This window comes from Gossypium raimondii, chromosome 9 (genome assembly GCF_025698545.1).
Source record: "Gossypium raimondii isolate GPD5lz chromosome 9, ASM2569854v1, whole genome shotgun sequence".
NCBI classification, from domain to species: domain Eukaryota; kingdom Viridiplantae; phylum Streptophyta; class Magnoliopsida; order Malvales; family Malvaceae; genus Gossypium; species Gossypium raimondii.
Genome location: NC_068573.1, coordinates 39,901,387 through 39,928,356, shown reverse-complemented (window position 1 = coordinate 39,928,356; position 26,970 = coordinate 39,901,387). Strand labels below are relative to the sequence as shown.

The following is a 26,970-nucleotide window of genomic DNA, read 5'->3' as shown; positions in this document are numbered from 1 at the left end:
AAAAATTAATATGTACAAAAAATTTAAAATAAACCACATCAATCTTATTTTGAGGAACAAACAATTATCCATTAAACCAGAACAACAAGAAACTGTAGCTCACACATTATAGATGGAGGTCTTTAGCAAAAGGAAAAATCATTTATATCGAAATGATACTTTAATAGGAAAAATCATTTATAGCAAAAGAGAACTGGTTGGTAGGTTACCGCTTTAGTTGTCAAAATATTTGCACCCTTGATATCCCGATGGATAACACCCTATTCATGTAGATAAACCAAACCTTCCAAAACCTGTTCAACAAGTAATTAGCATATCGAAATGATACTTTAATAGGGAAATGAAGCAATAAATTGCAGAGAAACAAACACTGGCAATATAAACAACCACCAATGATTCAAAAAGGCCCAAATTTATTTGGCTTGATAATGTTTGCAAGTGAACCATTCTCCACATACCTTCAAACATGTAAAGCAATAAGTACAAGTTTCAAACAACTCAAAGTACACTACAGTCACAATGTAAGGTTTCTTACTCAAGAATTATATGCAGGTGAGCTTTCTATTAAGGACAATCTACTTTTTCTTACTCAAAGTACACTACAGTCACAATGTAAGGTTTCTTACTCAAGAATTTTTTGCAATCTGTTAAAAGTAAGGGAGGTCACGCAAACCAACTTCACAGATGAGCTTTCTATTAAGGACAATCTACTTTTTCTAAGACACATGGATTGTGAGCGATAATAAAAATAAAGAAAATAATAATAATAAACATCTAAATCAAATGCATTATTCAATTTAAGGTAGTGCCTTTGCATCTACCTTTACCTGAAAAGCAAGTGATGATTCCATATACTAATTTACTATATAACTAATTTAAACCTATAAGACATTAGGCAAGTTCATCCCACAAACAAATTATTTATTATCACCATAGAACTGTTTTATTTAAAATAGTCTCTGAATCTAAATAAGAAACGCACATTTATCATCCCACAAACAAATTATTTATCATCAAGATAGAACTAACAAGAACTTAAATTCAACTTCATTTCTTAACTAATTAGTAACAACAGAATCATAATAATAATAATAAAACTAGTGTACCTCACTAGAAAAGAAAAGGTGATCCAAAAATGAGTGTATTGATGATCCTTGTCTGTGCTACCCAACAGGGTGGCCAACCGATAACTCCTCCATTTGTAGGACCCCACAACTCTTTCAATGGAAACCTTTTTGGAGAAAGTAAGAGTTACCCAAAACTTCTGTAAGGGAGAGTTTAAGTATGCAACTCAAGAGAAACTCAGTGAAGAGTTGATGCCTACTTATAAAAGTTTAACAGCTTGGGATCAACTATGATTTTGTTACATTTGTTACAATTTTCCTTTCTTCACCAAATATTTTACTGATTTCATAATCTCTTAAAATTTGACTTACATATATAATTTTTTTTATACAGACTCACATGGATAACTAATCTTTAAATTATATAACCTTTTCCAATTTTTCACTGACAGAAAGAGAGCAATAGTTTGGCCAGAAAGAAATTCTAAAAATATAGCTCTGTCTATTACATGCTAAAATAGCCAAAAACAAATCATGACGATTTCCATGTTCCCCTTTCCTTTTATTTTATCTTCTTCCAGTTTAAGGCTAACTCATTTATCAAATCATTTTGCCACATATATTCTAATCTAATTTTAGTAATGACACAACATAGCATCAGTTTTGTGTAGGAGCTACTCAAGTAAGAAAAAATGGCACCACCGCTAATTGTATTGATCTATCATGCACGTATAGTTCAAAAACATACCAACCAACATATTCGGTAGCAAAATACAAACATGAGAAGTTGTATAAAGAAAAAAGAAGAGGTAACATGCCTTTATAAATTACATCTGCAATCAAAAACCATGGCCCATCGCAAGGTTAGAATTTTAGCAATCAAAAACCAAAATTACATCACGGGAAAAGAGAACTGACATTATCCATCAAGTGGCTATAAAAATTCTGGACATGCCTTTATAAATCATTTAACTATTTAAGCTAGTGCTTAAAATTAATGCACCTTACAAGAAAACAAATTGTAACATAAAAGTTTTCAAGGTCATTGATTCCATGTGAACCATCTTAATAATGTTTGATATGCCTTCACTATTGACTGAATCAAAACAAATATTCAAGAAGGGTTAGCCAAGAATCAACTAACCCCTTCATTTGCCAGTTCCTAAAACACCTGCTGTAACCAAAACCTTCCTCCTATGCCTTCTCCAAAGATCCCTATATGCAACAAGATAAAAAAAAAAAGGACTAATTTATCAACAAACTATTGAAAAAACACTAAAAGAAAATCTCAAAGACCCAATATTAAAATTGAAGCAGAGCAAAGTATAAAGTAGTAATTAAATGACAACAACAGAAAATTAGCAATCAACGTATACGATGCATAATATTAACGAATGCAACTTAGTCAAAAAAAATGTAATTGAAGCACAAAACAAGCTACGTAGCAGAAAACCCAGAGATAAAATCGAAATAAACAAATAATAGGGGAAAAAACTGACCTTAAATAAAGCATATTTGCTACTATTGGCTATCGAAGCGAAACATCCATTTGGAGTAAGCAACTATGGAAGAGGAAAAAATCAAAAAAGAGAAAACAAACCCTACCCTGTATTTTAAGATAAACAAGGGTAATCTTTTCCAACACTTGATGGAATGCGAAATTGGAACTAAATTCAAATATTGGAGAAAATAAAATGCGAAAGTGAAAAATACCGAAGTACCTGAATATTTTTCAGCACTCTGAAGGGATCAGAAATTCAAAGGAAAAGATTTGAAAAATGGCGTTTGAAAAAAAAATACAAATACAAAAAGACTGTTGAAATTTTCGTTGGAGTTGTTTTCAAGATGGCAAATATAAACTACATGGAATATGAACAAATAAAATGTCAAAATGGAAATTAGCATGGTCAGATGAATGGCCTGGGAAATCAGCAAACTTGTAGGAGGAAACGACCATGAGTGATTGAGAGTCGGATGAATGGGGTGGATGCGGATCTGAAGTGGGAATGGGATCAGCAACCGTGGTGGTAGAGAAGCACATGGACAGTGTCATCCTCTGAGGGTGAAAGGAAACGCAAAAACCAGAGAGAGGAAATTGTGCGATTTTTTAAATGGGAAGATTAAGGATTTCAGGGGGGAAATTTTGGGGTAAATGGCGCGATTTTTTTAAATGCAATAAATTTTTGTGGCGTTTTTCATCAAAACGCTGGTAATGTCTATCTTTTGCTGCGTTTTTTAAAAAAACGCCACTAATAATTATCTATCCAAACGGTTCCATTTTTTTAAAGTGAAATTATTTTTGTGGCGTTTTTTATAAAAACGCCGCTATTGCTTACCTTTAGCGGCGTTGTTATGACAAACGCCGCAAATTTTTTCATTTTGAACAAAACGACGTCGTTTTGCTATTCTAATTTTTTTTTATTTTTTTAATAAATTGATTTATTTTTGCGGCGTTTTTTATAAAAATGCTGCTATTCTAATTTTTTTTTGAACAAAACGACGCCGTCTTGCTATTCTAAAATTTTTTTATTTTTTTATAAATTGATTTATTTTTTGCGGCGTTTATAAAAACGCCGCTATTTCATTTTGAACAAAATGACACCGTTTTGCTATGCTAAAAATTTTTTATTTTATTTTTTATAAATTGATTTATTTTTGCGGCGTTTTTTATGCTATTGCTTATCTTTTGCGGCGTTTTTATGACAAACGCCGCAAATTTTTTTCATTTTGATCAAAACGTCGTCGTTTTGCTATTCTAAATTTTTTTTATTTTTTTAATAAATTGATTTATTTTTTGCAAATGCCGCTATTGCTCGCAAATTTTTTTTCATTTTGAACAAAACGACGCCGTCTTGCTATTCTAAATTTTTTTTATTTTTTTATAAATTGATTTATTTTTTGCGGCGTTTTTATAAAAAACGCCACTATTTCATTTTGAACAAAATGACACCGTTTTGCTATGCTAAAAATTTTTTATTTTATTTTTTATAAATTGATTTATTTTTTGCGGCGTTTTTTATGCTATTTCTTATCTTTTGCGGCGTTTTTATGACAAACGCCGCAAATTTTTTTCATTTTGAACAAAACGATGCCGTTTTGCTATTCTAAAATTTTTTTATTTTTTTAATAAATTGATTTATTTTTTGCGGCGTTTTTTATTGCTTATCTTTTGCGGCGTTTTTATGAAAAACGCCGCAAAATTTTTTTCATTTTGAACAAAATGACGCCGTTTTGCTATGCTAAAATTTTTTTTTTTTGTTTTTTATAAATTGATTTTTATAAAATAAAATAAAAGTACTCTCAAAATAAATATTATATATTTTAATAAGAAAACAAATGATAAAATGGTTGTAATTAATTTTTAAGTTAGAATTATCTAAATTAAATAATTACCTATATATCCATATCATTTTTATTTTTGTATTTTTTCTTATAATTTGGTCCTCTCAAAATAAATAATTATACATAAGTATCCATATCAATCTATTACTTTTTTAACTTATTTATTAATTCTATTTAAACTAATATTTAAATATATCAAATGGTTTAGATTACATTTTTTTAAATATAAAAGCATTAATTAATTGTATAAAATAATTAATCTAAACTCAAAACCTTAACTCGACCCCTGAATTCCTAAACCTTAAATCCCTAACTCTTAACCCCTAACATCTAACCCCTAAACCCTTAACCCCTAAACCTTAAATCTCAACCCTTAAACCATAATCCCTAATTCATAATCCCTAAATCCATACTCCCTAAACATTAAAACATGAACTCCTAAACCGGCTTTAAATCTTAAATTAATCATATACCCTAAACTAAAAACCCTAAACAAATTTATTATTATCTCTTTTACAATTATATAAGAACATATTTAAAATATAAATTAAAAAACAATTAATCTAAACCCAAAACCCTAACTCGACCCTTAAATCCCTAACTTTTAATCCCTAAACACCTAACCCTCTAACCCCTAAACCTTAAATCCCAACCCCTAATCCATAATCCCTAAACCCATACTCACTAAACCTTAAAATATGAACTCCTAAACCGGCCTTAAATATTAAATAAATCATATACCCTAAACAAAAACCCTAAACAAATTTATTATTATCTCTTTTATAATTATTTTAAATAATAATATTTTAATTTTTCCATGTATTTTATTTCAAATTATTTCTACGTGTCATTATTTTTTTCTAAAGATTTTTTTTTTCAATTAGAAATAAATTGAATTTTATTTAATATGAATAAACCAATTAAGATAAATTATTTTTAGCGGCGCTTTTCTAAAAACGCCGCTAAATCCCCGAAAGCTCAGAAAACGGCGTCGTTGGGCTTAGGTTTTCTTGCGGCGCTTTCTTAAAAACGCCGCTAAATCCCCGAAAGCTCAGAAAACGGCGCCGTTGGACTTAGGTTTTTTTGCGGCGCTTTCCCAAAAACGCCGCTAAAGCCCTGAGCATTAGCGGCGCGTTCTTAAAAACACCGTTAAATCGCCGAAAGCTCAGAAAACAGCGTCGTTGGGCTTAGGATTTTTTGCGGCGCTTTCCCAAAAACGCCGCTAAAGCCCTGAGCATTAGCGGCGCTTTCTTAAAAACGCCGCTAAATCCCCAAAAGCTCAGAAAACGCGTTGGGCTTAGGATTTTTGCAGCGCTTTTCCAAAAACGTCGTTAAATCCCTGAGCATTAGCGACGCTTTCTTAAAAACGCCGCTAAATCCCTGAAAGCTCGGGAAACGATGTCGTTTCGCTTAGGTTTTTTGCAGCGCTTTCTCAAAAACACCGCTAATGCTTATTTTCAGCGGCGTTTTCCGTAATGCGCCGCTAATGATCGATCTTTAGAGGCGTTTTTTATCCAAACGCCGCTAAAAACGCCGCTAAAAGTCTGTTTTGATGTAGTGTTACTTACATAAAATCTGCAAAGAAAGTTTTAAGCTTAAATATTAAAACAACCATTGTAAAATAAATTTAAAATAAGCTACTCATAAAAACACTCCATTGGACTTTTTAATTATGAATTACACTCAATTAAGTCACTGAAATAGATTTTATTTTCAAAGCTTTGACAAACTGTTAAGTGATGATGTGATTGTTAACGTAAAAAAATGATCACAAGGTGGCTGACATGATAACTTAATTGATTTTTTAATTATTCTATGATGATTTAATTGATTTTTTAATTATTTTATGAAAGTTTTTTAGCATTTAAGCCTAATAATTATTAAAAATTTTATAAAAATACTTTAGAAAATTATAAAATATTAAATATTATGAAAATATTGTAGAAATTATAGAAACATTATTAAAAAATTATAAAAACTTATAGAAAATTATATAAACCAACTCAGTCTTAACTTGATTGATATTGATATTGTTGTTAGTATCGACAGACGTGGATTTGAGCGCATTACAATGCATTTATCCTCCTATTTAATGGTTGGGAGGAACTATAGATACTTCTATATATTGTATAAAAAAATAAAAAATTATATAAATAATAATTAAAAATTATAAAAATTATTATAAATTAAAGAAAAACTAAACTAAAAAATCAAATTACATAGGACTAAATCTTTTTATAATCAATATTAAATTAACACAATATATAAATATAAAAATTAAAATTACTATTATAACAATTTTAATAACGATTAACGAGGTGATGAACTAAACAACAAAATAAAATAGATAAAAAATCAAAGAAATTTACTTCACTACTAATATAGTTTACCTCTATTTTTATTGATAACGTAATTAATTTTAATTATTTTAAAATTCTTTTTCTTTTTCTTTTCATTTAAGCCAAGACATAGGGGTGGGGGCCCTTAACTGCCGTGACAGTCCCGGTCTTCGAATACGACAATACTCAATTATTAAAAAAAGAAACAGACTTTATTTTATTAATAAGTGCATTTCTCGTCGTCGTCCGATCGCAAGCCGCTTTTGAAGCAGAAAAGTCATTGCAGGAAATCATGGCAGCTACTTCATCGTTCATCTCACTACTCACAAAGAGGTGCCTTTCTCTTTGTTTCTCTCATTTTTTATTATAGTTGTTTGAAATATTCTCTCTTTAAAATATATAAACACAGATAAAGGGTTATCTTTGTTCCTTGAGTTGTGATTGGCCAAAAGCTCCATTTCTTAGATTAATTTCCCATTTGTGGGCGGTGCCTGATACGACCAAAAGCACTTTGTAGTTAGCAATACAGCATTAGTTTCACTCATACATATATGTGTAATTTCCGGATTCCATTGTTTCAGCACTCGTATCTTTGCTTAATACTATAGCATGTAGAATTCCGGAAAACTCAATACCTGGCGTCGGAGTAATAATCTTAAGCTTCACTTATAGTACTCATCTTCTCCCATTTATAACTTAATTATTTGGGTCTGAATTATCATCTGGAATAGATTCTCCTTTTTATTTTATGTCTAAAAGGATAGCTTGCAGTCAAGGTTCTTTTCCTTTTCCTTTTTTTTTGTTAAACAAATAGGATCGTGTCGGTGTTTTAAATCCAAAGAGAAAGAAAGAACAAGAAAACCTAGCGGATGGAATAAACTGCTTGTATATTTATCATCATTTTTCATTCTAAAAATTACAATATAAAGGTGAAAATGGTTACAAGTAATCAACTAATCCCACTAAACATCTTGAGAAAACAAAGATAAAACTTGTAAACAAAACTGATTAGGTAAAATTAGTACCTAAAAACATCATTTCACTACTAACTCTGCTTGTTTCAACAAGTTAACTTTAACAAACAAATTATACAAAAAAAAAATCAATTTCACCACATGCGAACCCTGTTCGCACTTCATTTGGGGGTTCGCCAAAATATTTAATAGCTCGCACTTTGATGAGCTTGCATCTTTGATGAGTTTGCGTCTTTGTTTGAGCTTGCGGCTTTCGAAGAGCTCGCAACTTTGTTTGAGCTTACAACTTTCGGTGAGTTTGCAGCTTTAAATGAGCTCGCAAGTGTAAAGCTCACAGACTTAGATGAGCTCGCAAGTGTGTGACCTGAGTTTGTCATTGCATGGATGGCCACTTTACAACAATCCTCGTTGGCCATAATGTTGCGAACTCCAATATCATTTCTTAGCCTCTCAAACCTCAACCTTCTAAAAGGTTTTGTGAGAATATCAGCAAATTGATCATCTGAATTGTAATGAACCATCTTCACTCCATTTGATTGCTCGACCTCTCTAACAAAGTGGTATTTTATTTTGAAGTGTTTTTTCTTGCCATAGAAGACAGGGTTCTTTGCAATTGCAACAACAAATTTATTGTCATAATGTATCTTTGTTGCTTCCACTTGCTCAAAATTTAAATCAGACGTCAATTTCCTTAGCCAAAGTGCTTGGCTTACAGTTGCAGCAGCTGCAATGTACTCAGCTTCAGCAATTGATTGTGTAATAGTCTATTGCTTCTTTGAGCTCCAACTGAATACACTAGATCCCAAAGTGAAGAAGTACCCTGAAGTGCTCTTTATATCTTTAACAGAACTAGCCCAATCATTATTTGTGAAACTAATCAACTTCAACTCATTCCCCTTCACATATTTAATTCCATAACCCAGGGTTCCTTTGACGTACTTGAGAACCCTTTTGCTGTTTTAAAATGAACCACATTACAGTAATGCATAAATCTCAAAAGCAAACTAACAACAAACATAATATCTTGCCTTGATGTTCTCAAATAAAGCAACCATCCTATAAGGCTCTTATATATATGCCTTCATCAACTTTTTCAAAAACATTCTGGCTTGAGAGTTTTTCACCTTGTGCAATAAGATTGTCTACTGGCTTGCAGTTTTCCATGCAAAATCTATTCATGGTCTTTAAGGCAAAGCTCTTTTGACAAATAAAGATTCTTTGATCTGACTGAAACAGTTCTAGACCAAGAAAATAGGTCATGTCTCCAAGATCAAACGTTTCAAATTCAACTTGTATTTGTTTCTTGAACTCCATTAGCAGGTTTTCGCCACTGCTATTCACTAATAGATCATCAACATACAGGGAAACTATCAGTGAGGTCTTTTTCCCTTCTTTCCTTACATACAAGGTGGATTCGCTAATGCTCCTCTCAAATCCCAAACTCAAAAGGTGCTTGTCAACTTTGTCGTACCAAGCTCGCAGAGCCTGTTTCAGGCCATATAAAACCTTCTTTAGCTTGCATACATTTTATTCATCACCATTAACTACAAATCCCGCTGGTTTTTCAACATAAACTTAATGCTGACTTTACATCAAGCTGATGTACCTTCCACCCTTTCTGAACTGCCATAGTTAATAGCAGTATAATGGTGTCCAATCTAGTTATGGGTGCAAAGGTTTCAGCATAGTTAACACCATATTATTTATTAGATCCCTTTGCAACTAGCTTGGCTTTGAGTCTTTTACTGAACCATCAACTTTTAACTTGGTTCTGTAGACCCATTTCAGCCTAATAACCTTCTTGCAAACTGGTCTGTCAACCAATTCCCAAGTCTCATTCTTCTTAATTATGGCTATCTTAGCTTCCATAGCTTCTTTCCAACCATTTTTTTTGTTGCCTCTTCATAGCTAATAGGCTCTAGCACAACAATATCACATCTTTCATATATATTAGAAATAAGCCTAGTGCCTCTGATTGGTAAGTCAGCGAGACAATCATCATATTTGTTTTGAGCTTAATTAGGTTGCACATTCAACTTAGTCTGACTTTGTTTAACCATTTCAGCTTCTGTAGCTTCCCAATTCCAAAGAGCTTTTTCATCAAACTTGACATCCCTGCTCTCAAACACTTTACTGATAAAAGGATCAAAGATCTTATACCCCTTCTTACAATTATTATAACCAACAAATATATTTGGTTGTGCTTTTCTTTCCAGCTTATTCCTCTTAACAATAGGAATAAGTGTATAATGTTAGGGATCGACCCGATTAAGCAACAAGTAATAAAAAAGCGGAATAAATTAAGAAATTGAACACACAAATTTAACGTGAAAAAACCCCTCCAAAGAGGATAAAAAACCACGGGAAAAGATAATTTTACTATAATGAAAAAAGAACGAAGAGTACAAAAGATGGAGATAAAACTAAACCCCAAAAACTCGAAAACAAAGAACCCTCAAAACATAAACACAAAATTCTCTAAATGTGTTATGAGTTCTAATCTCTAATGGGTGTTTCTACTAAGGTTGTAAAAGAGTCTATTTATAGGCTAAATTCATATGTCAAATAATAATAAAATAATCTAAACTAATCAGTGTTTGACTGAAACAAATAAACAGAGTTTAACTAAAAGATTATTTCTCAAATTTGACTGAAATAGGAGTCATACTTAACAAATCTCCACCTTGACTCATATTTCCACAACACCATCTTTGCCAAATCCCGCCACAAGCCTATCTTGAACTATGCAGGGAATTAATTGAGTCGAATCTGTGCTTAGAAACTAGAAGATTTCTAGCCTTCGACTTGTACACTGCCAAATCAAAACTAACCCGGGTCTGATTTTCACGAACACAGTGCCCTAACTTTTCAAAACCTGCATCCAAAAGAGAACCTCTCTTCAACGAAACGGTCATACATTTTTCCCTCCTATGACCAAGTTGCCTCCGCTCCAAACGAGTTGACTTCGACTCTGTAACAGATGAGGGACGTCCGATTTCACCGGTCACTGTAGAACCTTTCAGAATATAAAGATTGCCAGTTTTTTTTACCTTTTAACAAAACGAGAGCTCCACGAGATACTTTAATACCACTCGACTCGATGTTGATTCTGCATCCTTTCAAGTCTAAAATACTCGAGGAGATGAGATTCTTTCGTAAATCAGGTACATACCTGACATCTAAGAGTGTCCTAATTGTCCCATCGTGTGTTCTGATTTTAACAGTTCCAATACCAACTACCTTACTAAATGAATCGTTTCCCATGCGCACAACTCCACTTTCAACCGAACTGTATGTAGAGAACCATTTTCTATTGGGACACATGTGGAAAGAACATCCCGAATCTAGGATCTACTTGGACGTGAGCTTGGAGTTATCGCTCGTTGACACTAACAAGAAATTATCATCGCTTTCATCGGCCAAATTAGCACCAGTTACATCTTCCTCGTACTCTCAGCAGCTATTTTATTTCGCAGTTTATAACAATCCGCTTTAACATGACCTAACTTTTTACAATAGCGACACCTTTTGTCTCGTTTCTTTGATGCTACTAAAACGGAAGCTTGTCTATCTGCCTTGCTATCCAAATGAAGCTCATTGTCGAGTTTGTCTCTACTCAACAAATGACCCTTCACATCTTCGAACGAGATTTTGTCTCAACCATAAATCAGGGTCTCCTTGAAAAACTTGTATGAAGGGGGTAAAGAGCACAATAATAGCATAGCTTGATCTTCATCATCAATATGAACCTCAACGTTCTTTAAATCATTTAAAAGAGTAATAAATTGAATGATGTGATCTCTAAGAAGCTCACCTTCGTCCATGCGAAACATAAATAGACGTTGTTTCAACACTAAACGGTTAGCCAGAGACTTAGTCGCATAAAGAGTTTCTAACCTTTTCCACAAGGCGGATGAGGTCTTCTCCATCAATACCTCTTGCAATACCGTAATCGCGAGGCACAACTGGATTGTAGACAAGGCCTTTTCATCAAGCTCTTCCCATTCTGTTTTATTTAGATTCTCAGGTTTTTTCCCGGTAACAACCTTTTTCAAACCGGATTGAACTAGAATTGTCTTCATCCGAACTTGCCACAAGTTGAAATTTATCTCACCATCGAACTTCTCAATTTCAAACCTTGTTGTTGTCATATCTGAATGGGCTGATCTATGAAAAATTGAACTAGCTCTGATACCACTTATTAGGGATCGACCCGATTAAGCAACAAGTAACAAAAAAGTGAAATAAATTAAAAAATTGAACACACAAATTTAACGTGGAAAAACCCCTCCAAAGAGGATAAAAAACCACGGGCAAAAATAATTTTACTATAATGGCGAAAGAACGAAGAGTACAAAAGATGGAGATAAAACTAAACCCCAAAAACCCGAAAACAAAGAACCCTCAAAATGTAAACACAAAATTCTCTAAATGTGTTATGAGTTCTAATTTCTAATGGGTGTTTTTACTAAGGTTGTAAAAGGGCCTATTTATAGGCTAAATTCATATGTCAAATAATAAAATAATCTAAACTAATCAGTGTTTGACTGAAACAAATAAACAGAGTTTAACTAAAAGATTATTTCTCAAATTTGACTGAAAATAGGAGTCATACTTAACATATAACACAAGCAACCAAAGATCTTCAAGTGTGACACTGAAGCCTTGAATCCAAACCATCTTTTAAAAGGTGTCATGTTTTTCAGAACTCTTGTTGGCAATCTATTAAGTAGATAAACAAAAGTGCTCGTATCTTTAGCCCACAGCTTATTTGGGAGCTTCTTTTCAAACAATAAACATCTTGACATATTTATCATTGTTTTATTCTTCTCACATACACCATTTTGTTCAGGGGTGTATGTGTTTATCAGTTGATGCTCGATTCCATCATATTCACAAAACTTTTGAAACTTTTCAGAAGTATACTCAGTCTCATTGTCAGACTTGAGTCTTCTAAGCTTACAACAAGCTTGGTTTTCAACAGCAACCTTGAACTTCCAAAAAACCTCAACAACCTCAAACTTGGCTTTGAAAAAATACGCCCAAAAGTATCTAGTTTAGTCATCAATAAACAGAATGAAATACATGTTATTGCTGAGTGAAACAATCTTCATTGGTCCACATATAACTGTGTGAATTAGATGTAACTTCTTAGTAGCTCGCCATGCTTTCTTGACAGGAAATCAGAGCCTTGCTTGCTTCCTAAACTGACATACCTCGCACATTACACTTTGCTCAGCAACTTCAAACATGTTCTCAAGCAAACCATGCTTATACAACATATCAAGTAACCTGAAATTGACATGTCCCAATCTCTTGTGCCACAAGTCAGAACCATCAGCTGAATTGGATTAAGCTTTAAAGGTAACTAAGTTTTAGTTTAGAGGTTGACATAAGCTCATGACTAGTTGAATCAAATATAACACATTTATTCTTTTAAAAAACAACAAAATAATTTTTCTCAACAAGCTGACCAACACTGAGCAAGTTTTGATCTATATCAAGTACAAAAAGAAATCAGTATTAACTTTTGTACCTGTAGGAATGGTAACCTGAACATCTCTCTTTCCCTCAGCTTCAATGATTTGGCCATTTCCAACTCTGATTCTTGAACTGAAGGATCTATAAATCCTTTTGAACATGCTTTCATTTGAAACAATATGATTTGTGCAACCATTGTCAATCAACCAGTTTTTCTTAACTTTGTTATTGATTACGAAGCATAAAGTAGTGAATGCGAGCTCCTATTGATCTTGATTTTCATCAGTGGCTTGAGCCTAATTGGTTTGCTGTTGTTGCTACTGCCCTTTGTTTTTGCAAACTTTTTCAATATGGCCAAATTGTTTGCAGTTTCTACACTGCACAGCAGGTCTAAACCAGCAAAACTTCTCTGAGTGACTTGTCTTTTTGCAACGAGAGCATGGTGGATACTTTTTCTTCTCACCATCTCTTTCTAGCCTTTCTTTTCTTTTCTTTCATTTCATTTCTTCTTGTCTTTGTTGCTTGAAGAGCATGGACCCTCATTGTTTCTTTCTTGGAAAACACCTTCAGCGTGCCCCTCTTCTCTGTTTGCTCTTATTTGTTCATGTGCATATAGAGCATTTATGAGCTCTAACAGAGAGATTGTTGTTAAGTCTCTCGAATCCTCCAAATATGAAATCTTAGACTCATACTTCTCAGGCAATGTTGTAATCACCTTTTCAATAATTCTCCTATCACTAAACTAATCACCAAATAGCCTTATGTTATTGACAATGGACATGATCCTATCTGCATACTGTTGGATTGTTTCAGGTTCCTTCATCTCTAGGTTTTCAAAGTCTCTCCTCAAGTTCAAAAGCTATTGCTGGCTTGTCTTTTTAGTCCCTTGGAACTCCTCTTTCAATTTGTCCTAGGCTTGTTTAGGTGTCTTACAAGCCATAATTCTTGTGAAAATAACATCTGATGCACCATTTTGAAGGCGGGATAAAGCTTTGTATTTCTTAGCAACCTTATCACTATGCTATCTGATTTGAGCTATTGTTGGATTAGCTCTCAAGGGTGTTGACTCTTTATCTGTTTCAACCACTTCCCATAAGTCATATGCCTAAAGATATGTCTTCATCTTTACTACCCAGATGTGGTAGTTTTCACCAGTAAAAATAGGAGGTGAAGGTGGTGTGAAGCTTTCAGATGACATGGTAACACTAACAAGATGCAGTCAACTTCTTTTTCACAACAAGGAATACACACAAAAGGCCCTCAAAGACATAGGCTCTTGATACCAATTGTTGGTGTTTTGGATCCAAAAAGAAAGAAAGAAAGAACAAGAAAACTTAACAAATAGAATAAACTGCTTGTATATTCATCATCGTTTTTCATTCCAAAAATTACAATATAAATGTGAAAATGGTTACAAGTAATCAACTGATCCCACGAAAATCTGGAGAAAGTAGAGATAAAACTTGTACACAAAACTGATTAGGTAAAATCAGCACATAAAAGCATCATTTCAATATTAACTCTGCTTGTTTCAACAAGTTAACCTTAACAAATAGATTATACAAAAAACTGTTCACACTTCATTTGGAACACTTAACAGCTTGCACTTTGATGAGCTCGTAACTTGGGTTGAGCTTGCAACTTTCAATGAACTTGCAACTTTGTTTGAGCTCGCAGCTTCAAGTGAGCTCGCAAGTGTAAAGCTCACGGACTTAGATGAGCTCGCAAGCATGCAATCTAAGTTCGTCATTGCATGGATGGCCACTTCACAACAAATTGAAGTAAAACATGAAACCCAACAATACATAACTTCTTTTTTTGGTAAGACATGACTTTTTTTTAAGTACGAGAATAGAACAAGGGTTTGCAATATTGGAAATAAATTTCCGGATTTACTAATTGAAAACTTTTAAGGGTGTGCGACTGCATGAACCCAGGCTGAGATGGTGTAACAATAAACAAATACAGGAGTTTAATTCATGATATTACCATTCAACCATCGTTCATGTACAGGTTGGAAGGGAAGGTAGCACTAATTACAGGAGGAGCTAGTGGTATTGGGAAATGCACTGCTAAAGTGTTTGCGCAGCATGGAGCCAAAGTTGTAATTGCTGATATCCAAGATGATTTAGGTCATCGAGTTTGTGAGGACATAGGCCCTTCAAACTGTTCCTACGTGCATTGCAACGTCACTGATGAAGACCAAATAAAAAATGCTGTTGACAAAGCCGTCGCCACTCACGGAAAGTTGGACATCATGTTCAACAACGCCGGCATCGTTGATCCCAACAAGACTCGCATAATGGACAACTACAAATCAGATTTCGAACGTGTTCTTAGTGTTAACGTAACTGGGGTTTTCCTGGGGATTAAGCACGCAGCTAGGGTGATGGTTCCTTCTCGAAGTGGTAGCATAATTTCGACATCCAGCGTAAGCTCCCTGATCGGTGCTGTCGCCTCACATGCTTATTGTGCTTCAAAGCATGCAGTGCTAGGACTAACCAGGAATGCTGCAGTGGAGCTGGGGCAATTTGGGATCCGAGTGAACTGCTTGTCTCCCTACGGTCTGGCAACGCCTTTAGCGACGGGATTCCTGGGAGGTAATGATGAGGAGCTGGAGAAAGCGATGAGTAAGTCGGGTAACCTAAAGGGTGTGTATCTTAAGGCCGAAGATGTAGCAAATGCAGCACTCTACCTAGCAAGTGAGGAGGGAAGATATGTCAGTGGGCATAATCTGTTCATAGATGGGGGCTTTACTGTTGTCAATCCGTCGCTCCAAATGTTCCAATACCCTGACGGCTCTTGAGAACAATATTCTGCTCAGCAAATGCTTGTCCATCTTTTATACATATAAATGTCGATCATCCATGTATTAAAAAATAATGGGTAAATTCCTAAAAAAATAATGAATTGAATAAGAACTTAATTTAGAGGAAATTTGGGCTCTTGATACAAGATTAATCATAGTTTATAAGCATGTCTTGGTAAAAGTAGTTTCTCTACTATACTCTAATTTGTAGTTTGGTCCCTCTATTGGAAAAGTAAGCAAACATATTCATGTATGTCAGAGGGACGATGCATCTGCTATATTTGAATGTTTCTCGGAAAAAAATTGAAGCAAAATTATTATTATTATTATTAATTATTATACTTCAGTGACTGGCTCATATCAAACCTATTTGGCCTTCTAACTGGTGGTGTATAATTGCCCATGTATGTTATCGAAATTTCAATAAGTTTTTGAGTTAGGTATAGCAGAGTAAGGTTTTATTATAATTAAGGTCAACATTACTAATGGAACTAAGATGGTTGATTTCGAAACTAATTTAATTGAGAGGTTTTTTTTTAAGATGAGATTTTACTGTGCATTTAGTGTCTCAATTTTAATTTAATTATCTTTAGTTTTTTATTATTTGAATGGTAATATTTCGATTTTAATTTAACAATTACAATTAAATATGTTTATTTAGTTAAATTATGTTATTAGTCTTTTGTTATGCGTAAACTTTTAGATTTAGTCTATGTTCTTTAATATGATCATTTATATTTTTTTACTTGTTAAATTTTAAAATTTTAGTCTTGATGCAAATGACAATCTTAAATTCATCAACAATTTTTTTAGTAATATGTTAAAATAACAAGCAATAAATATCACACATATGATAAAATGTTTATCACATAAAATATAGAAAATAACATAAATATTTTTATCATTAAAGGAATAGTTTTATTAATTAGATAAAATCATAGTCTAAAAGTACAAATAAGGACACCAAAGATAAGGCGATACAAGCGCCCGGACAGAATAAGCAAACTACACAATATCCAAATGTTTGATACAGGAAACACCAAAAAAGGGAAGAACCAGGAACAAAACGCATCAGCTTACTGCCAAAGGAACATGTCGAGACAGTCCGACCTTAGACAAGGCATTGGCTAAGCCATTCTCTTCTCTAAAGATGTTAGTGAAAATAACCTCGCCAATTTTCTCAACCAGATTGTCAATTAATTTGAATAATTCCCAGAATTTCCATGGCTGTTTCGAAGCATCAATAAACCAGAGAACAGCAGTTGAGGAATCCGGTTCAATCAATAAACCAGGAGATTCAAACTTACTAGCCTTGAGAAATAGCTCCAATGCCATTTTGTTGGCTCTTAACTCAGCTTCAAACATCGAAAGCATTAGCAACTGCAGAGAAGTGAGCAAGGATATTCTTTGGATAAATAGTGTTTACTTTCGGTGAGTTTAAAAACAGCAGTGGTGATAAAATTAATTATTATTGTTGGGGTGGATGTTTGGACTCAAATACAAATGTAGTCGTGAAGTGATTATTATTATGGATATTCGATTAAAATGATATATAATAGAAAATTTAAAATTATTTTACTTTCACAAAATTATTAAAATATGTGAATTTATAAATTCATTTAATAAAATATTAAAATTAAAATATTTAAAATATTTCTATTAAATAAAAATAAAATCATATTCATGGTAATAAAAGTTATATATTTATAAATAAAAAACTTATATAATCATTATGAAATAGATGTTTACTTTTTATAATTATAATTTTATATTTATATTTATTTTATATTTAATATTCATATGAATATTTTAATTAACTATTAAATAATTATTTTAAATTATTTTGACATATTAAATGGTAAATAAATTTTAATAAATTTGTTAATAATTATTTGAAACAAATGAAAAATATTATAAAGAGACATTAAATACACACGTTATTTGAAATAAAAAAGAGTACAAAAATATATATTTGTAAAATGAGGGTCCAGTAAAGTAACTAAGCCCATTTATCTTCAGTAGAAAATTCAACCCTAAGAAACACTAACTTTAAATGGAGGAAAATCACCTTTTATTGATGTATCAATGTTAAACTTCAAATATCCCAAGGGCGGTGGGAGCCATTTAGAACCTTTCGTAATGACTTCCTAAAAGCTTAAAGAGATGTCCACATCATCAAAACATAGATCAAGAAAGAATTTCGTCTTGAGAAAGAGATTTCTCATGGAAGATGATGGATCAATCCAAATTTATCATTTGTTATTATTATTTATGTCTAATTAAATTAATAAAGAGATAAACTAAAAAATTAAATCATTTTAGAACCCTTTTATAAATAATGATTCTTTTTTCTTTAATTAATTGAATTAATATGAGATATATAATAAATAAGGAGATTAATTTTAGTCTAGAAATTCTCTAAAGAAGTCTCTGACGAAATTGAAGAACTTCAAGAAATTTTGACAAACACGATATCAATTTTGAAGAAAAATCATCTTTCAATCCATTCAACTGAGGAGAGGAGGTCAAAAGTCATTTCTAAAAAATGTCGTCTTTTCATTCAATTCAATCAATGAAAGGAGGTTAAATTTGTTTTTTCAAGATCAAATCTAGAAAACCTAAATAACTCTTGAATCTAAATTAAATTCTCAAACAAGCATCTTAGTTTCAATATCAAGTCTTTGAAACAATCCACATCCTTTCAAGATCAAGCCTAAGCGACTCTTAGAATCAAATGAATTTTTGATTGTAAATGAAACATTAAATTTGTGTATATTTATTACATTCATAAATCATATGAAAATGAACACGAAACCTTTTAAAACATTCTTGTTATTTTAAGATATTTAAACGAATCCGAACTTGAATTATGACTTGCGTTCATTCTTTTAGGAAGTTAAAAAATTTATAAGAAGACAAAATGGGGTATATAGAGGCACATGGACAAAATTTGAACCATTTTATTAAATTATAATATTTTATTTAAAAGAGTATCAAAATTAATTTTAAAAGAGTATACTTTTAATATAAATATAAAATTAAAAGAGTATCAAAATTTTAAAAAGAGTGTATTATGCATTCAAGAAATTTTAAAATATTATTTTGTCTTGCTTTCAAAAATATTATTTTTTATTTAATAAACTATTCTCATATTCATATAAGCATAAAATATAAATTAATTTAAAATTTTACATTTTACTTTAATATTAAAATCAATATTTTTATGGGTAAAAATTATAGCTCAGGGTTTATTTAATTACAAAAATAGCATAAGGGCTTTGTTTAAGCAGTGTATAATAGTTTAAGATTTTTTTATATTAACCTATAAGATTATATTGAATTGCATAGATATAGTCGGGTGGTTAGGATTGGGTTTGTGCAAATAAAATAGGTTTAATAATTTGTCTAAATTTATATTTTCGGTTTTAATTTTTGTCTAAACTTTTTTTTTTTTTATATTTTAGATAGATGTTTTAAGTTTGAACAAATAATTCGATATTTGAATAGGTTTATAACTTCTTTTTTTTAAAATAAGAGTAAACTATCAAAATAGTCACTTTTGTTTTCCTGAAGTTGCATTTTAGTCGCTTATGTTTGAAATGTTATGTTTTAGTCACATATGTTAACGTGTTAACATTTTAGTCACTGGGCCGTTAATTGTCATTAACGGTGTAACGGTAAGCTGAAATGACACGTTAAATCATCATTTCAAACAAAAATTTTAGTTTAAATTATACAATTGGTCCCCATATTTTTTTTCATTTTGAGCAAATTTTTTCTTCTTTTTATGTTCTTTTAATTTTCCTCTTCTTTTTTTTTCATTCTCTTTTGCTTCTCCCTCTATTTTCCTCCCTTCTCCATCTCTTTTAATGTAAAAGAAAAAAAGAATTTGCTCAAAACAAACAAAATATAGGGACACATGTATAATTTAACCTCAAATTTTTATTTGAAATGATGATTTAGCGTGCCACGTCAACTTATCATTACACCGTTAACGGCAATTAACACTCAGTGACTAAAATGCTACAACAAGATAACATAAGTGATTAATGTAACACTTCAAACATAAATGACTAAAATGTAACTTGAGGGAAACAAAAATAACTAATTTGATAGTTTATCAAAAAAAATAAAGGAATGGTTGAAGATGATAACTTGAAAAAATGAACTTAGATAAATACAATTTCTTTATATTAAATAGTTTAATGTAAACAAAAAAGATTTAAAAGAAAACAATCTAGAACGCGAGAGAATGATTTATGAAATTTGGTGTAGGGTCAACACAAAGCACGTTTATTTTATAAAACGTTGTTGAAGCTACCCAACTTTGAATTCAACCAACTCACAGTAGTGTGCAGTTTTTTTTTATCATGTATATTTTATTTTTTTATAAATATCCTTTTAAATAATATTATTTTTAATAATCTATCTTACAACTATATTCCATAGTTATGATTTTTTAACATTACATAATCTTATAAAAGAGAAGGCAACCTAATTTATATCTCAATTAAAAATTTTAATATTACAATAAATTTTACACAATTATGATAAAGAGGAAAACATTAAAATATAGAAGCAACACCAAAGACAAAATTTATATAAATATATCATATTTTAAAAATATACTAATACTACACAAATACCTAACCATTATATTTTTTTTGACATATCGATAAATTTAGTCTTTGACCCTAGTATCTTTTATTATTTTGGCTTTTTAGTTAAACTTAACCCTTTATTTTTTAAAAGAGAAATTTTAATGAATATGTTGACATTAAATTTTTAACAATATTGGCCTAACAACTACATAGCAATCTATGTGTGCTTTATGTTGATATGATATCATTTGTTATATGTGTCACTTCAATAAATAATTTAAAAGTTATAAAATGTTCAAAAAAATTATATAAATATATAAATAGTTCATAAAAAAAAAGCATAAAGTACACGTAAATTGCCATATAGACTACCGTGTTTAAAAATTTAACGTTTTAGTCCGTATTTCCATTAAAAAACAATAATTCAACTCTTTCTAAAAGGTTGATGGTTAAATTTGACTCTTTTCAAAAGGTTAAGGGCCAATTTGACAAAGATATAAACATTAAAGGCTAATTTTATTATTATGCCTTTTTTTTTATAAATAACCACTGTAGTTCAAAGTAGACTGAAATGGAGGATTTTGGACGCAACCTCTGAAATTCAATAAAATAGGGATATAAGTTTATAATGTATAAAAGACCAGAAAACAATACAGCGAAACACACAACCCTCAAAGTATTGCAATAAAAGACAGTAATTGAGCAAGATTTCCTTTTTTGATAACAAAAATGAGCGCGGAGACTTCAGGGACCAAGAGGTAAAATCATGCTCAAATTTTCATATTCAATTTTTGAAGAAACCAAATCTGCATTTGAACCTCTAGTTTTTCTTCCTTTGAAACAGGCTAGATGGTAAGGTGGCACTGATAACTGGTGGTGCCAGTGGTCTAGGAGAGATTACAGCAAGGCTGTTTGTGAAACATGGAGCCAAAGTTGTGATTGGTGATATTCAAGACAAATTGGGTCACTCCCTTTGCCAAGAGCTTGGAACAGCGAACATCAGCTATGTCCACTGTGATGTAACATGCGAATCTGATGTCGAAAATGCTGTAAAATTAGCAGTTTCTAAGCATGGGAAGCTGGATATCATGTTCAATAATGCAGGGATTATGGGTGAGAACGAGGTAAAAGTCAGCGAGACCAGTCTCAAGGACTTCAAAACAGTGCTTGATGTGAATGTGTTGGGTGCATTCCTGGGTGCCAAGCATGCTGCCAGGGTCATGGTTCCAGCCAAGAAAGGGTGCATTCTCTTCACAGCAAGTCTTGCTTCAAAAATTTGCTATGGAAATTCCCATTCATACAAATCATCAAAGGTTGCTGTGGTAGGGTTGGCAAAGAGCTTGAGCGTGGAGTTAGGTGAGCATGGAATTAGGGTTAATTGCATTTCACCTCATGCAATTTTTACCCCAATGTTCCAAAAAACACTCAGATTACAGGATAAGAAGAAGGGCGAGGAGATGGTTTCTGCTTCAGCAGTGTTGAAAGGGACCTTGTTGGAACCAGAAGATTTCGCAAATGCGGCCCTGTTTCTGGCAAGTGATGAGGCCAAATTTGTGAGTGGTGTCAACCTGACCATTGATGGAGGGTATAGCCTCACCAATCAATCATGGAAGACAGGACTGTCGGTACTTTCTCAATGAACCTTCCTCTCTTTTTCTCTTTGACCGTCTTATAAACTTATCCAAAACTACAAACTATAACAGATGATTCCCATGGTGTGAGTCTACCTGTACTTTTCATCAATATGCAAATGTCACTTTCTTACCTTAAATGCTAGGGTTTTTCTTCATGGTGAGATGACAACAGAAGAGTATTGAGCAGTAAAGGATTCTATAATGGTTATCAATATTTCACAATAAGAAGCCTTATTTAATCCTTGTTATAGTTTATTTTAAAACCGGACAATAGAATCTTCTTTTTGTCAATAGCATTACAACATTTCAAACTTCAGAGGCGATTGATTTGTCATTAACCGCAACATATATCGCATCTGGTAACACACAACCATAGAAAAGCAGATTCGAATCATTCTAATGTACAGAACTGCGATGATTATCAAAGACCATTTAAAAGTGCATGCTACTCGCTTGCATTTGCAATCCCGACCAAGTTGAGCATATGCCTGTCCTCCTTGAACCTTTCTAACACTGTGCCCTTAACAACGTCTGTTGTTTCTTGTTCCAGTCCTTTTCTAACAACTCCCCAGCATTCTATAACTTCTGGGCAGATTTTGGCGGTCTTCGAGAGGCAAGGGCTATTAAAAGTGGTACAGGAAAAGGTATGCCCTTGATCAAAGCTTGCTGAGAGAAACATGCCAAAGTGATTTATGCGTCCTCCAAAACCAATGCCATTAGGGATGGTCTCGGAACTGAAGTTCACAGCACACTGCAAATGCATATTGTTAGCAACATAAACGGCCACACTCCCATATGCATAAGGCGGCTGCAGTTTTTTCCACTTAAAATTTTGAAAAGTAGATAAAAGAAGGGGAAAATGAACAACTGTTTCAAGAGTTGGATAACCCAACTCAGGGGCATTAAGACTCCTTGCATCTTAGTGGTCAAACCATTGGCCAACCTCAAACAACGTTTATTAATAAATAACTCCAATCTGTTCTCAAGTTATGAAAGCTGTTAAATAAATCCAACATAAGTGCTACCCTAAGCATTAGGCAACCTAAAATTCAAAGTGTATATGCATAACAGCATATTGTTCGGGAAACAGTCTAAGATTCTCCAGAGTTTTCATTCAAATCACACTTAGCTTCTACCAATGATGGCAAGTCTACTTGCAAGAAGAAATCTCCTATCAACTTAAGTACCAAAAAGTGAGTAGCGAAATTGGAGGCAAAGGATTCAAACGTTCCTTGGCTTCAACTCGAAACGGAAGTGGAAACAGACCCAGAAGAAAATGAGACGAGAGCAAGTTAAGACATACCCATTGCAAATTACTGTTTGCTCCAGTTGGCCTGAAAATAGATGCCTTTGGGTAGAGCTGAAAGAGAAAAGTCTTCACGTCCCCATAGAAATCACCATGCCTCTCCCAAGGTTGAGAAGCAAAACCTCCAAATATGTAACCTTCTCTATCCTTGATAATCAAGACAGTTGGTTCATCACCGTTTCTGCAGTTCAATTGAGTAATTACGCAACCTATTAACAGTATAATTCCAGCAACCAAAAAAATGAAAAAAAAAATATTAGAAAGTACTTAGAATCTAAACTTTCTTTAAGAAAAAGTAATGAAAATAAAACAAAATAGAGAAATTTGACATTCTCTCTTTATTTTACATAATGGACCACTCACAAGGAAGCCTCAGAAACAAACCCTGAAGTCAGAAAAATGAAATCTGATTTTGCTTATTCTAGTTGAAAACCCATAATTTATCGTAGACAAGCAAGGTGTGTGTCTTGCTATATCACAAAAGATGAGAAAGAATTAAGAGCTTGTTATTTTCTTCTAGGTTTCCCTAATAGATGCATCACTAAGTGTCAAAGCTTCCAGAATGAGCACTTACTGTTCGATGTACAATATGCTAGAGAGCCGAGAGCATCAATTTACATTGTTTAGAAATTTCTTGATCAAAGAAGCTTCAAATTAAACAAGATAAAGAAGCAAGGATAATGGCAGCAATGGAGGCCATGCCATATTAGAATGTTACACAAGATCGAGTTTAATGATTGGAAATTTTCAAGAAAAATGAAAATTGTAGTCATAATTCATGCCAATAAGAATCAGCTATGATCAATTTCATATTTTCAAAACCAAATACCAAAATTATCCGTAGTTCTTTCAAAATGGTCTAAAAAATATTATAAGGTCATAGTTTAGGACAGCAGAAAGTATAACTAATCAGGTTCTTATTAAACGAACTCAGATGAAAAAAATCAATTCATGGAGTCCAATAGATAAAATGGTAGCAAGAAGGAAGAAGGGTACTTACGATATGTTGCCCAGGAATGTGTTAAAACTTAAGCCATTTAATGAACTATGATACAACAGTTTCCATTCCTCTAGCTCTTCATGAGATAGAGCCCCCCCCATATGCCAAGCATATTCATCTCTCAATAATAATATACTGGAATCAATGTTCTCCGAATACTGCAATTTAGGAACCTTAGATCCCGGTCTCCCTACACAGAAAAGTAATATTAAAACCGGACCTCAGTTACTAATTGCAATCATAATCATAAGAAAGGAAATTATTTGGTATAACTACTCTAGCAATTTATCCTGTTAGTCTATAGTCCAGCTTAATTGAGTTAAGCCTTCATAAATTAGACAACACAAAGACAAAAATAAGTTTTTTCGAAAATGAATCGGGCTTAATCAAACTTAAGCTGGAGGGGCCATCAAATCAAATTATGGTTCAGCAAATTAAGTTAACTGCACAATTTTGTTAGGTTCAGCAAGGATGGCCGGACAAGGATACACACTGATAATTATATACATATATATAGGTATCTATTCATACAAGATATAATGTCTCCAATAATACTACTAGAATGATAAAGATTACAAATAAAAGGACATGTGAAAGAACAGAGGCAAGGAAAACCTGGATCTGGTGGCACTAATAAGTTTGAAAGGAACTTCTTCACAGATGGTACAAGAGTACACCAACTTTTGAAATCCTCAAAAGACATACTTTTATCACGTCCCTCATGATCCTTTGAGAATGTTGCAGCATTAAGAAAAGTCTCCACCATGTAGCAATGTGAACTTGATTCTGGTTGAGAACCTTTCAGTTGGAATATATGATTAAACATGTTGACTAGAACAGAGTCTAAGTCAGACCTGTCTTTGAGAAGAAGCCTTATAAGTTAGAAGGTCTCTGACACGATAGAGATAGAAATTCAAGAGGCTTCCAACCATTTGATGGTAAAAGTAATCTATAACTAGAAAATTTGTTCCTTCATTAGGTTTCATGTATTGGGAAATAAATGTGGCAGAAACAATTTTAAAGGCTAGGAAAAAGTGAGTTGGTGAAGTGAAGAAAACATTACTACAAGCAATCACCATTCTACCTTGTCAAAATTTCATCATCTGTGACATCCAACAATCGGTAAATAAACTCCTCAATCTCATCATTTGTTCCTTTCACATAAGTACCCTACAAAACATGAAACATAAAATGAATAGGTCTGCAAGCTCAATTCAGAACAGCCATTAACCTAGGTCTCCCGTAGCTGTTGTTCTAGTTACTGCCTTTTGATACTTATTTTCTCCTTCAAAAGTTACTAAAAAGCAAAATTGTAGCAGTTGATTAAGAATAAACAAAAAAAGTAAAAAATTAAGAAACACTTAAACTTAGTAGCCATTCCACATTGAAGCAAAGCCATGCATTTGGTCATTCATAAAATGTTGATTTTTAACTTTAATTAAAAAAGAAAACATAGAGGATTTTCCCTTTTTACTTTCATAAGTAAAAAGCCAATAACAAAAGCAACCAAATAAGCTATACATAACCAACTAGCTTTGTTTCGTAATCATTTGTACTCAGCAATGATAACCAACAATAAAATTTTCAATCCATGCTACTCGGATTTGGGGTGAGCATCGAATACAATATACTCAATTTCTTTTCTAAATTTTTTTCATATTTTTCATGGATCATACCAACTGCTAGACACAGATATTTTAGAAACAATGAAGAGAATATAGTTTGCAACAAAATTTAAAAAAGAGGAAGAAAGAGAAGATAATTACTTTAGTGATCACCAGGTCTTCAAAGGTAAGCTTATCGTCTTTGCGGCCCTGCGTGGCCAAATCGAACATTCTCTCCCCGAGAGGACCTTTCAACCCAAAGTAAACCTACAACCAATATAGTACTTTTGTAATTAAAAGGGAAAAAAAAAACACAAAAACATAAATGGAATCAAAACAAAACATTCATAACTATAAATGCGTAGATCCAAAAAACAAGAAAAAGAAAACCTGAAAGACAGATGAGGAAACATATTGACCGTTGGTCTGTGACTGTGCAGCCAGGGAATTGAAGAGCGATTTGAGATCCTCTAATTCCTTTGGTGTAAAAGCTCTAAGACATCTTAATGTTTTCGTTAGTTTAATTATACCAACAAAATAAATAAAAGCAGTTCTTTCAAGTAAAAAGAAAGAAAAAAGAATTCAGACATTAAAGCAGAGAGAGAGAGTTTGAAGAAAGAGCTACCTTGAAGCAGAATTGAAACGAGGATTTGGTGGAGGTGACTGGCTGTTCCCCATTCTTCCTTTTTTCCTGGTTTGTTCATTTCTTTTCGTTTTTCCTTCCCATATTTTTTTCTTGTTCTTCATTGGGCCGACTTTGTTTTCCATGTCTACAGCCCAAAATATTTTGGGCTGGAGCCATTTCCAAATTGCCAG

General features: G+C 32.6%; 3 protein-coding genes across 4 annotated transcripts; 2 read left to right on the top strand and 1 right to left on the bottom strand.

The window, feature by feature from the left end:
• The first annotated feature begins 6,936 nt into the window (after positions 1 to 6,936).
• Positions 6,937 to 16,137, top strand: LOC105799640 (secoisolariciresinol dehydrogenase). The gene is made up of 2 exons (XM_012630311.2): positions 6,937 to 7,078; positions 15,214 to 16,137. The coding sequence occupies exons 1-2, from the start codon at positions 7,038 to 7,040 to the stop codon at positions 16,004 to 16,006; spliced, it is 834 nt and encodes a 277-aa protein (XP_012485765.1). The 5' UTR covers positions 6,937 to 7,037; the 3' UTR covers positions 16,007 to 16,137.
• A 5,066-nt stretch (positions 16,138 to 21,203) lies between these two features.
• LOC105799638 (short chain aldehyde dehydrogenase 1) lies at positions 21,204 to 23,252 on the top strand. Its single transcript, XM_012630307.2, has 2 exons — positions 21,204 to 21,368; positions 21,455 to 23,252. The coding sequence occupies exons 1-2, from the start codon at positions 21,340 to 21,342 to the stop codon at positions 22,248 to 22,250; spliced, it is 825 nt and encodes a 274-aa protein (XP_012485761.1). The 5' UTR covers positions 21,204 to 21,339; the 3' UTR covers positions 22,251 to 23,252.
• LOC105799637 (uncharacterized) lies at positions 22,459 to 26,929 on the bottom strand. 2 transcript variants are annotated; one of them, XM_012630305.2, is made up of 8 exons: positions 26,780 to 26,929; positions 26,545 to 26,656; positions 26,317 to 26,421; positions 25,635 to 25,720; positions 25,166 to 25,404; positions 24,551 to 24,740; positions 23,548 to 23,731; positions 22,459 to 22,995 (listed from the first exon to the last, which is right to left on the bottom strand). In XM_012630305.2, the coding sequence occupies exons 1-8, from the start codon at positions 26,920 to 26,922 to the stop codon at positions 22,690 to 22,692; spliced, it is 1,365 nt and encodes a 454-aa protein (XP_012485759.2). In that variant the 5' UTR covers positions 26,923 to 26,929; the 3' UTR covers positions 22,459 to 22,689. The 2 variants fall into 2 exon arrangements, with proteins under 2 accessions (XP_012485759.2, XP_012485760.2); XM_012630306.2 differs by having other exon boundaries at positions 26,545 to 26,647.
• Between the last annotated feature and the right edge of the window lie 41 nt (positions 26,930 to 26,970).